At 38.5% G+C, this 13,171-nt stretch overlaps 1 protein-coding gene across 6 annotated transcripts in view; it reads left to right on the forward strand.

The window, feature by feature from the left end:
- The window catches only part of IFT80 (intraflagellar transport 80), a 41,387-nt gene that overhangs the window by 13,768 nt on the left and 14,448 nt on the right, over positions 1-13,171 (forward strand). For all 6 annotated transcript variants that reach the window (XM_085513361.1, XM_085513360.1, XM_085513364.1 and 3 more), the window contains exons 6-9: positions 3,311-3,420; positions 3,989-4,078; positions 5,064-5,201; positions 12,608-12,787. In XM_085513361.1, coding sequence (XP_085369487.1) covers positions 3,311-3,420; positions 3,989-4,078; positions 5,064-5,201; positions 12,608-12,787 — 518 coding nt within the window. The remainder of the gene's footprint in view (positions 1-3,310; positions 3,421-3,988; positions 4,079-5,063; positions 5,202-12,607; positions 12,788-13,171) is intronic.

Below are 13,171 nucleotides of genomic sequence, written 5' to 3' on the forward strand. Positions count from 1 at the left end.
GGCAAGTTGAGTTTCCATTAATTGGTTAGAGTTTCTGGTACAGTGAGTTGGTTCTGCATGAAATAATTATCTCCCTATATTTGTGTTTTAAGATAAGAACCTAAGAGGCTCCAAAGCCCTTTAAACTTGATAGGATCAGATTCCCAGAGACTGTTCTGAAAGCTGCTGGCGTACCTGGGATCAGCATAGGATTCTGCAGAAAAATGAACGTTTTTTAAGAGAGGTATATCATATTTGAGCTAATTTTTCACTTCTGTATCAATAATCTTGAGAAATGAAGGGATTACTGTTGCTAGCATTCTACTCATTCCAGTCTTTGTATTAGAAATAAATTTTCAGGCTCTTATCTTTGCTTGATGGTCTACATGCCTGCTCTATCTTTGGATTTTTATTCACTAGAAAAACACGAACATATATTTTTCCCTTTTTAGCTTTTTCAGTACTTATATGGAGCTCTGTGGCCACATGTCCTATGTCGTGCCAACGCATGGAATAGAGTTCGTGTGACCCTGTGGCCTCTTCTGCCATTGGCCATAATGTATGGCTGTTATGGCTGTGTTGTTCTTGAAGTCTGGCTTTACATTTCCAACCTTAAGTTTCTTCCTTTGCCTTTTTGCTTACTGGAAGCAAACTCACAACAGTTGCAGTGCAGGCGGTCTAATTATGAAGCGTTCGTTGGGAAGCAGAACTTATTTGTAAGGGACAAATTCAAAATGTAGAGTGAGATTCCTATTATTGTGCTGCCACAGGGAGACACAACATTGTATGGATTCATCCTTCTCCTGTGCAAGAAAAAATCTCATGCAGACTTGCATCTACCAAAGTGGCTGCTCTGTCACTCAACCTGAGCTCTTTCTCTGCTACACACATCGAGACAGGGGTGATTCATTGGGAGTTAACATCTGCTGGTAGAGCACAGGGATGTGAAGTGTGCTTAATGCCGATATCCCTTCTTCAGCTCTTCCCTCTGCCCACCTCCTCTGCTTTTATCACATCTTTTGGCACACAGTTTTCTTCCTCGAGCTGTTTATCAGCAGTGCAATTCACTGTAGATTCTGTCCTGCGGAATGTTTCTTTCTCCAGCAATGCAGTGAGTTGGCAGTCTTTTCCCAACCGAGTTCTTGTTAAGTGCAGAAGGAAATGAGTTAACTTAGCTCCTGCTGTTAAGCCCTGGCAATTGTGGTTAAGTAGTCAGCCATCATAAAAAAGGGAAACATTTGGTTTAAATCTAAAAGTCTTCTGATTGTTAAATCAGCGCTAGAGCAGGACAAAAATTAGTTTGTTTAGAATTTCTGTACTGCTGGCGACAGAATTTATGTCATTTTCAACATTGATTTCTGCCAGTAGGAAAACAGCAAGTGCCGGATCTGCTTAGTCTGTGTTGAGTGGCTCTGTGAGATGACCAAAAAAATATTGCATCATCCTGTATCTCTGTGTAACATAGAATAAATGCCTTCATAAGTGAAAACATACAAATTACAAAAATCTTCTGGAATAATGACAGCATTTCTCAGCTTAGAGTTCAACTATGTGGAAGCTCAGGTTAAACTCAGAGCTGTGTGAGTCACTTTTTTGAAATGGAGCTTCATGTGCCAGAAGTGCATTTCAGAATTTTACCTTGACAGGATTCTTTAAGCCTTGGGGGTTTTGGTTTTTTTATGATCATTCGTGGTCACTGTATGAACCGTGGTTAATTTTGATCAAAATTCATTATATTGATAACTAATTATTAGCTAAAATATGCATGAATCCCTAAGAAGTGCAGATCTCAGGGAATCTAGAACTGTTTCTGTTTTCCTCCTCTAAAGTTATGAAGTTGTCAAGTACAAATGTTTAGATTTGTAACTGTTTGCTCATCCTGTGGTTTCTGATTTCTGAGGTAGGTCTTCTGGGTGCTGTTGTGGTTGGGGCTGCATGGGGTGCTTCTGGTGCCCTTCAGGGTTAGCTGGGTTATTGTACCCAACTCCAGACTCTTTCCATGTGGGGATGGAGCTCCTTCAGGTCCTGTGTTGTAGAATCACAAAACTACTCAGGTTGGAAAAGACCTCTGAGATCCCCAAGCCATGCCCAGCCCACCCCACCCACTGCCCACATCCCTCAGTGCCACATCCCTGTGGTTCTGCACACCCCAGGGATGGTGACCCCAGCACTCCCTGAGCAGTTGTGCCACTGCATCACAGTGCTTTACAACAAGAAATCTTTCTTAATATCCAACCTGACCCTCTTCTGGAACAACTTGAGTCTATAAGCTCCCCCTGGGCATGTCTCATTGCTTTAGATGCTTATGCTTAGACAGTTCAATCATGTTTTCACAGGCCTCATTTCTGCAGTGAAATCATAATGTCTATAGGTGAAAAACAACTCAAAAGATATGGAAGCAAACTTTACAAAAAGTAAAAAGGAATGATCTGTCCAGGTCTTATTACACAGCCCCTCTTGCGGTTTCACATGTGCTGTTTCTGTGTCCTCTGATGCTGAGGCAGTGCTGTAAATTGCTGCCTACTGCTACAGGGCTTTTGTGTGATAGAAACAAATGTTTGGACATGATCTCTACTTTTGTGTTTTATTTTTTTTCCCCACATCCATTTGCAAGGAATGAAGTAGTGTAATACTTGGGTTCTTCTTGGGGGGAAACTATTCCTGTTGAGTATTATGGAAATTGATTGCATTTTTATTCCTGGGTGCATTTTTCACTTTTTTTTTTTTTTTTTTTTTTAAAGATCATTTTAAAACTACAACTCAACTTGTTTGTAAAGCAGAACAGTCAGCTTCATTCCAAATGCATCATTCTGGAGTTTTTAATCAACAAAAAGTTGGGTTTTTTTCCAACTTATTGGGAAAAATCTGTTAGTTCTGCAGGCCACTCTTTCTGGCTTTTTGGAATAGTTTATGAAATACAGCCCAAGGATGAGAAGAACAATCTCATCTTGTTTTGCTCAGCTGCATCTTGGAAGGAATTAATCAGGTGTTTGTTTGTGTTTTAGAGGGAATTAAAATCAATTGGGAGTATAGATGTGAGGCTGATGAAACAAAACAGATGTGATTTGACCAAAGAAGAAATCTTATAACTAAAGAAACCCACAGGTTGGCTTTCACAGAATCACAGAATTATCAAGGTTGGAAAAGACCTAGAAGATCATCTAGTCCAACCATTACCAATACTTCCCATCTAAATCATATTCCTCAAATCCTTTCTCCTGCTTCTGAATCTTTGATGTATGGTTGAAGGGAGCAGTTTGAAGCAACTGTAGCAGTTTGTGCATGATTTGATCAGTTAAGACATCAGAAATGTTCTCTTTGTATCTTACAGGAGCACCAGTGTACTCAGTGGCCTGGGGACCTGATTCTGAAAAGGTTCTCTATACTTCAGGAAAGCAGCTCATTATTAAAGCTCTCCAACCAAACGTTAAAGTTTTGCAGGTATTGTTAGTACATGAAGGTCTCGCTTCCCCCATGAAAGCTTTTTGCAGGTATCTGGAGTTTTCCCAAACATTCAAAGTTTGTACTGGAGTTTTCCAGGCAATGTGCATGGTGCTCTTTTTTTCTTTCCACCTCTTATTTCATTTAAACCTTCAGGTTTTTTGAGAGTAAGTAGATTGTAAAGTAGTTTTGTTTACGGAAAGGAACAATTTATTCTGTGCATATTCTTCAGGCAGCTGATCAAGGATTTCCCTTTTTGCAAGCAGAGAGGAAGCACAAAGATACAGAAGTCTTTCTTTCCCTTTTCATTTGTTACTCAAAACCACAGAATGATAGAGAAACAGTCATTTGGAACAATCTTATTATGCAGATTGTGATGCTTTCGTGTTGCAGGCTGTCTTTAATTTATTATTCTGCAGAGTAGAGTAAGTCTGTGCACGTGCACTGTTGGAAAACCTGATCTGTGTTGGGGTGCGAGAATGCTGCAAAATTATGAACAATAAATATTGAAAATAGAAGTCCTCAGACTTATTACATTTATGTTTAACTGATTTATTTTCCATTTCAGTGGAAGGCCCACGATGGGCTTGTTTTAAAAACTGACTGGAACTCAGTGAATGAACTTATCCTTTCTGCAGGTGAAGACTGTAAATATAAGGTGTGTATTGGCTGACTTTGTAGGGGAAGCTAAATGACCAAAAAAGGTATTTGTAGGCATTCTGATGTTTTCTAATTTTAGACTTTGAAGCTCAAAATAAAATGCCAAGCCTTTCAGTTTTCAAGAAAAACTTGTTATCCAGATTTATATTACATTGCCTCCTCTTGTGGCACCATATTAGAAAAATGTCAGAATAAAACTTACTCAAATGCAATTGAAACAAACTCCTAAAGCAAAACAGGTAGAAATATTGGAGTGTATGCTCAAAATAATATAAGCTGTGATATATACTGAGAAAGGTAATGGTGTTAAAAATTAGAGGAGATAAAGCCACTGCTTTCTGCTGCAGGAGCATTAGTGAATCCCTTAGGAAACTGTGTGGTTAGAATATTTTGTATCCAAAATGGAAGTGCGTATTGTGTTTCTTCCCTTAAACAGGAACTTACTTTTAATTGTATGATACATTGGTTCTGTCATTCTCTAAATGTCTGATGGCTGTGGTAAATACATATACAAATATTAAATGGAAAGAAGACAATATCCTTCAAAGTGAAATGGCTTTGCTCTGTTCGTTGGCTTCCTGGTTTCCTTTTAGTTACAGTCAGCGAGAAGATCTCTTTGGTTTAGAAGTTTGAAGAGGTGCCTTGCATTCTTGGGAAACAAGTACAAATAAAATAAATCTCGTGGTTATGTTCCCAGCTTACAATGAATACAGGAAACACTCCCATTATTCCAAAATATTTTATACACGGTAATGTAATATTTGCCATAGCAGCAAAGCAAATTGTGTAGCGTTACACTAACCAGTATTGACTGGGAATGGCCTTTAATGAAAAGTGAACTGTAATGTGTGATTTTTCTTCCAGTTACACAAAAATGCACTCAAGTAACTTGGGGAGTGTATTTTTGTGAAGGAAAACAATAGCTCCGTAGGTGCACCCAAAATATGGTTTTATTGATAGAATTGGTTTTTTTGTTTTTAAAGGTTTGGGACAGTTATGGGCACCTACTGTACAGCTCACAGCCCCATGAGTATCCAATAACGTCTGTTGCCTGGTCTGGGGATGGAGAATTATTTGCTGTGGGATCCTTCCATACTTTACGTCTATGTGATAAAACTGGGGTAAGTAACAGCTCTGAGAAACAGCAGATGTGGAACTCTGCAAGTTGTTTGATAATACAGTAAATATTCCTGAGGATATACGTGTACGGGCAAGTATTTTTATTAGCAGAAACCAGTTTTGACTTCCAACACCTTTCTGCTGGCTGTATCTGTATCTCTCTCTCTTCTTGATCTGCCCAGATGCACTTCTGAATGTGTTCTGGGTAGGTGAAATTTCTTCAGATAATGCTGTCTTTCAGGACATTACTTTTTTTTCTCTGCTTTTTATTTTTATAGCTTTTGTGGCTTTTTTCTTTAAAAAAGTATAAAAAACCCAGTAAGCATTTACAAGCATAAAAAGCAGCTATTAACCATAACAAGCGAGGGCTGTGTGAGTATAACCTGTCTTTAAAAAGCAGATAGAAGAACAATGGCCACGGGGAAAATAATACAGGAAGAAAAATTCCTCTGCATTTTATTTCCTTGAATAATAATAAGAGTTTATAGGCACATCTTACAAGATGCAGTGGTCAGACCTTAGAAACTGTAAGGCAAAAGCAGTGTTAAAAGAGGAGCTGAGGGAATGTTTCTGAAGGATGGATAGAACAGTTATTCTAGCTGAAGACATACTTCTGCCTTCTCATCTGAATTTCTCTATTACTTCCTAACTATAAACTAACTGTGGTAGAAGAAAGGCAGCTAATGGAGATGCCTCTGTTTCTCTCTCATAAAAAATAGTAATATATTTTTTTCTCCCAGCTTTCAGCTTTACTCTGTTTGCTATTGCTGACCGAGTATGTTATTTTTTTTTCAACTTTTTCTCCAATTATAATTAATGCGGTTTCATCTGCCTTCACTGGTATTCTAAGTAAGTTAGCCCAGAGCACAGATTGACCTGATTGTCTCTGTGGATTTCCTGTGGTTCTGCAGCTTTTTGTTCAGACTCGGATTGCATCAAACCTTGCTGGTTTGGGACTTCCATTGACCCATTCTCTACCTCTTTTGCTGTTGCATTTGTTGCTTTTGCTCAGCTTGGGAAATTGGCGTTTGCTGTGATAGTTTGGGGTGTCTTCAGTACGTCGGGTTTTCCTTACCATGAACAGGGATGACACATCTCAGATAGCTGTAGACTCTTGAAGAAAAGCCCTTATATGATAACAGTCGTGCAGGTCAAGGTCCGAGTCTTCATCATTCACTTTCTGTACTGAATCTGGATTCAGCAGTATTCCTTGATGTGGGCCGTGATCATTTTGAGCACAGCCAATTTTAATTGATCTTTTTCTCTATTTAGTATTCTGTGCAACTCCATTTAAAATGCAATTAAAGGAATAACCTACTCTGTGGCCTTCCCATCTCCCTCTCTGTGTGTGTATACATGCTCTTGTAGGAGAGTTTATATACATGTATAGCATATTGTGCATGATGCAGCTGAGCAAGGTATATTTATACCAGTGTAATTACATTTGTGTGGGACTACACTGTGTAACACAATGCTTTAAACAACCAGACTAGCTGTTACTATTGGTATTCTTCCTAGAACAGCACTTGAAACCATGCTCTCCTCTTCCACAACCGCTTTCCGCCTCCCTTCTGAGTACTGGGATTACTGAGCTACATCAGCAAGTGGTAAACTGAAATAAATATGCTCTTGTGGGGGTGATGCCAACAATTTAAATTGCATTTTGCACTCAATACAGATTTAAGTTTAAATGTGGCAAAGACTGATGTAGTGGAAAAGGAAGAAAAATGCTGGAGTTTTTTTCTGCTGTCATGTGTGCTGTTTTGTAGCAAACAGCTTTTGTTTCTGATCCCCAGGGCATTACTGTTTCTCTTGCTAGTCATTATGTAATCTAATTTATTATAAGTACAGTTGAGACTCCTGCTAACTGAAAACTAGTAATTTTTAATCAGTATTTAATATTGAATAGACTTGTGGAATTTCTTTAAAATTTTAATGCGGGTAGGTTTATTTTTTCATAAAGTTAAGGGTTCTTTTACCTGCTTTACTACTCAACTGTTAAAGAAGCAGAGACATGTACAGTAGCTGGTGCCAGATGCTTTTCTGTGTTCAGCTGCTAGCCACGATCATTTGTTATCTTCAAAAGTCGTGATTTTTAATGAAAGTTTCTTTCCTGACATTAAATATAAATAGTTACTAAAGAGCTAGCTTTGCTAATATTGAGGGAAATGGAAGAATGATTCACATACCACCAGAGTGATGGAGTTTGAAGAGAACCAGACCTGGCTTTTACTGGTCAACATAGACATTTTTATTATGTCTGATGTAATGGAGCTGTATTGGCAAATTGCTCCTCGGGGAGCCATCAGGCGATATATATATCATTAACTCTTCTCTAGCATATGTGTTCAGTTTGGGGACATAATTAAATTAAATTCTGTTAGCGTATGTTCTTTTTTCCTATTCTTTTCTTTCTTCCTGGATACTTTGTTCTGGCAGCTGTACGTTAAGAAAAGAAATCTAAAAATGGAATAGTAACTCCTAGAGCAGTTTTATTTCTTTTTAAAAATCACTTTTGCCTTTTGTTAGCATTATTTATCTAAAAGAAATGGTTATGGCTACCATACGGAACACCAAACAAAGTTTGCTTGGTATTGACTGTTGGAATTTGTTGTCTGCTCTATTGTCTGTCATCATTAATCCTGTAGAGACTGCTAAGATTAATTTTAAAAACACTGCAATGTAATGCTGGGTGTGTTGATGGATGGACTCGAACCTTCCTGGTGTTCGTGGCTTTTCAGAGTCTAATCGCTTGGATGGAGGGCAGAGCTTAAAAAGTTCCTTTACGTAAGCTATTTCCTGTGGCTCTGCATGCTTCCCTTGCCATTACTGATCAGGTCAAAATATTTACACAGCAAGAGATGGTCAGAATGACAAATTCACGAGCTTCCTCCTCCTCCATTCCGCTCCCACATCAGTTCGTAGGAAATGGACCCTACCCATCCACTGGAAAGACAGGTTGTGTCCCAAGCGCTTCAGAGAGTGCAGAAGGACAATAGATAAAAACACTGGAATAAAATTTAGGGAATGTTGCTCAACAGCTATAGAAAATAAGGGAAACAGTTCTACAGGTGTGACAGCTACTCCTCACTGCACTGGAAACAAATGTGAGTATGGTGCTATGGCTAAAAACATGGAGCTCGATTTCTTTTCATCTTTTTCCCTATAAGATAGACTTAAATATAATGAGAGTCCATGTCCAGGATTGGTCAGATGTTAAACAGTTAGCAGTGTTCCCTTTTCTTTGTGTTGTAAACCATTGACAAATGAGAAGAAAAAGCATCTAAGGATTTTGAAACCACAATGTTGCAGATATTCACAAAGAAGCTTTGAAAATAATTTTTCTCATTAAAGCCATGATTTAAATTCAGGACATTTTGCAGATTTCGTTTTATCATATATCCTTTGTATTAACATTAGATATTAGACTAATACGAAAAAGATGGTGAGATTTTGAAAGTAGCTATATACCATGCATGTGTTTTCATACTGCCTAGAACTGAACTGCACTACAGCACTGGAAATCCCAGCAAATCTGTTTTCTATAGAGTTACTGTGAGCTTTGATCTCATTACATTTAGTTTTAGCCTTGCTTCACAGAGATATGCGTTTGGCAGTGTAACAAAATAAGGGCTTTTTCTGCACTGTCTCTGTTTCATCCACCTTTATTAACAGTCATGATTCTGAATTCTTTGTAGCTCAATAAAAGAAAAAAAAATATTACAGATAGGTTTCCCATGGAGTTATGTTGCTGACCAATTCTTTCCAAGCTGACATATTTTAATTTATTAGAATTGGCTAATGGGACTTCTGGAAGAAAACGAAAACATGTGGATCATCTATGGAAATAATCATCTATTCAAAGAATTAAATCAATGTTTCATTTTCTAAGGTTAAGAATTTATACGGGACAGTTTGTCATCCTATTTTTAGTTCTTCTGGGCTCTAACCATTATAAGTGTGCTTGGATTCCAGGGGAATTGTAGGAGAGCAGCTGAATACCTCCCCTGGAGGTGGTGGCTCAGTCAGTTCTTGATAATTCACTTTAATTACCAGAGTCGAGTCTGCAAAATGTTTGCAGAGGCACCAGGAGCCCTTAGTTGTGCGTTTCAGCAGCACAGGTGCTGTGTATTCACACGTAGCACGGGATTTCCTTAGCACCTGCTGTGCATGCTGTGCCTGCTTTGTAGAATCTTTTGCGGGTTCCTTTGTGGGGGGACTTGAAGGCCTAATAATGGTGGGGTTTGATATAACAAACCTTATGTTTTATACTCAATATAAAATGTGCGGAGTCATGTGTCATCTATAGACAGACATACACCCTTCCCACAAGCTGGTTCTGTATATGTATTCACATTCAGATATTTCTAGTGCACATATATGTAGATTGATTGTTATAACCTTACAGGATTAGGTTTGCCTTCCACTACACTTGGAATAGAAGAGACCCTGAGCAGAGACCAGCTGTGGAGCAGCTAACCATCCTCAGTTGACATTATTGCTAGTCATTTAAAATGCAAGAAGCAGCTCTTTTTTATTTTTAATTTCTTTTGAAGTACTTACTCAGTGGTGTGATGTGGAGAACCCTTCTTAATTTATTGTGTTCAGTCCAGATATAATAACTAGATCCTTTGTATTAGGTCCTGAGTAATCAATGTTTGACATTTGAATGGCTGTCCTTGTTCCTGGGACATGGAGTTCTCTGGAGCTGCTCATTAAAGCTGTTTGACCCACATCTCAGTTTCCATTTCTGGAAGTCAGGCAACATGCAATGGCTGCAATGCTTCATCCCTTTTAGTACACTGTGTAACCAGAGCAGGGGAGCTTCTAGTGCTGCTTTTAGATATTTATGTAATGTATTTTAAAAAATCCAACTTCTGTGACTTCCCGTTTTGTTCTTGAGGCAGTTTATTGAATTCAGCAAAGAATTATGGCACAGGAAAAGTATAAAGCAAGCAGAAATAACAAAGTGTAATATTGCAGCACTTTGACTGATGTTGGTACAGCATTCAGACAGTCATGTTCATACCCTGATTTCTAAAAGAACTCAGTATATTGAGGAGATGCACAATAGCTATTTTAGTTTCTAGATGTTGTTTCTATCTCGCAAGTGGAGAGATGAATTATGTTCAGTTATGGCAGCATTCTGTGTGCACAGTAGATGTATCAGACATCCTCGGGGAGTACGAGTCGTTGGGGTTGCCTGACTTATACCAGGAGCTTTCAGAAAGAAATGGAAAAATAAAACTTTGATTGATTTATAATTAAAAATCTATATGTGTGCTAGGTTACCATCTGGCAATATGCTACTAAGTATTGAAAATACCTGAAAAAAAACAAGTTGTAGAACCCTCTGTCAGAGTTGCAATGTATCTGCTATGCAAAAGAAAGTATTGCTAAAGATGAATTCTTCTGGCATCCTTATTTAGTGTTCAGTTGATGGCTTGCTGCCTTGATCTAATGTGAATTGCCTTAGAAAAAAACCTGGTCTGCTTGGGAAGATCCTAATATCCAACTTTGAAAGCTTGATTCCTCAAACTATGCCAGCTGTGAGATGTCTCAGATGTGGGGCATTCGGAGCACTGTGAGTGTGCTTGTTGTGATCACTTGTCCTGCAGCTCTGCGCCTTACTCATTCCCAATGTGAGGATGTCAGACACAACTTGGTGGCGTGCCCTTGATTGCTATGGAGTGTTACATACAGACTTCAGCTCAGTGAGGCAGAATAGTGGGTTACATTTCTTTTTGTTTTTTAAAGAAAAGAGTAAGCAAAACAAACATACAGTTACCTTCTCCAATTGCAGCGAATGGTGTGTCCAAGCCAAGAGGCATGGAAGCTGAAGCCTTGAAATTGAGTGCTTGCAATTGGAAAGTCAGTCAGTGCTGACATTGTCTTTCACTCACTTTCATGTGTACAGGCATTGGAAGAGCCCTAACTAAGGAGGTCATCTTATATAGTGTGCTGCATGGTTAGCACAATGGGGAGCTTGAATTTCATCCTGCTGTGCTTCTCTGCTATTGAAAGCTGGAGTCTGACACCTTTATTTTAATATGATTTTTGTGATATCATTTCATATAAATCATATGAAGGCTTTGCGTGAAGGACTTCATATTTCTTTGGTCTGATGTGTACTGCAAAAGAAATCAGAACATGAAACGTGGTAGAAGCATTAGGTGAGCGTTTTCTTCCAGCTGTCTCCCCTTTGGTATAATATCATGTATCTGAAAGTCATGAGAATCCAATGGCTACATTTAATTTCAATCACATGTTCTTTATTAATGATTCGATTCTTCAGGCTTCGAATGCGTTTGAATATTCAGGTGTCTTTTCAAAAGCTAAATGTGTTTGAAAATATTCTGTTGAACAGTTCTGAAGAAGTTATAGTTGAGGTTTGCATCTCATCTTCGAACTCTGCTTTAAATCCCAGAAGTCCATAAAAGGTTATTTCATTTTAGTCATCCACTTTCAGGGAAATGCTTGTTCTCAGATTTGGGATGACTCGTATTTCTGAGATGCAAGAAACAGGAAAAAAAGGTCTCGGTCTGAAAATTCTTCTCATTTTTGACAAGAATGTAGTGGTGGATATGGACCCACCTAAACTTGAGAGGAGCCTTGCACATTAGGCTGGGGGAGCTTTTGAATGAGGGTTCTCATTGGAGGAAACATAAATGTGGAAAAGGAATAAAATTACGGTTAGTATTAAATGTAAGCTTCTCTGCTTCTCTCCAAGGCTCGGCCAGATGTCACTACTTTGCTTGCAGTCATGTTTCAATTTCTTGTTGTTGCAAGCATAGCAACTGGAAATTTTAATACATCCTTCACCTATAAAATAACAATAAGAGCCTAGAGAAAAGAAGCGGGCAAGGCATCCAGCATCTTTTTTGTGTTAGGAGAAGGGTGCATAGCATCACTTTCAGTGCTTTTCTCAGTCCACCAATGTCAGTGCTGGGAGCACAGTGAGCAGCAATAGGAGCCTGGCAGCTCCGTGTGCAGGAGGAGCAGCTGCCCCGTGCTGATCCTGTGCTGTCTCTGTGGCAGAGACAGAATGCAGATGTTTAAGGCTGTTGTACCACTGCAATTGTTTCTAAATACATCCACTTGATTTTTATGTAGTAACCATCCGTGTTTATGAAGGACTAGCTGTACTTTAATTACATTGTGATGAGGTACATAGACACTTGGACATTCTTGATCTTAGCCCAATCTGATGGCTTTCCTTTTTGTGTCCTGCTTTTCAAGCAGTCTAATTGAAGAAATACAATCTCCTTGATTTGCTTGTTAAAATTGTAATAAATTTTATCTTATTGATATGTTTTGTTATAAACATTAACAATACTCTGTTTATTACAATAAGATACAGACAAGAAGTACTGAAAAAATTATGAATTCTTTCTTCCCTCTCTGCAAGTGGTCCTATGCTTTAGAGAAGCCAAACACTGGCAGCATATTTAATATTGCTTGGTCTGTGGATGGCACTCAGCTGGCTGGAGCTTGTGGGAATGGACACGTCATTTTTGCCCATGTTGTGGAGCAACGCTGGGAGTGGAAGAACTTTGAAATAACATTGATCAAGAGAAGAACCATGCAGGTAACCTAAACAACACTGTGCATTCTGAGTAGTGGCTTTCTAAGGCCTTTTTAAATAAGACATTTGAGTTTTCAGCCTTCAAGTAACAAGTAGTATTGATTATCCATTATTGATTACCCTAAAATTGCCTTATACAAAAGGTCATATCACCAGATGAACCAGAAGTACATGGCTCAGAAATGCTTTATCCTCCAGAATAATGCACAACTGTTTGAAGCTGCTTACATGAGGGAGTTAACTTCAAGTGTAATGAAAATGTTTATGCAGAAAACAATACATTGACCAAAATCAATAGAATTACAGACACTGTCAGCAAATGAGAGACTGTATCACTAAGTACAGACAATATAGAGGAGCTTTGCCTTACCTGCATCCAAGAGTTGC

This window comes from Coturnix japonica, chromosome 12 (assembly GCF_054131305.1).
Source record: "Coturnix japonica strain WE chromosome 12, WE-NBRP24, whole genome shotgun sequence".
NCBI classification, from domain to species: Eukaryota; Metazoa; Chordata; class Aves; order Galliformes; family Phasianidae; genus Coturnix; species Coturnix japonica.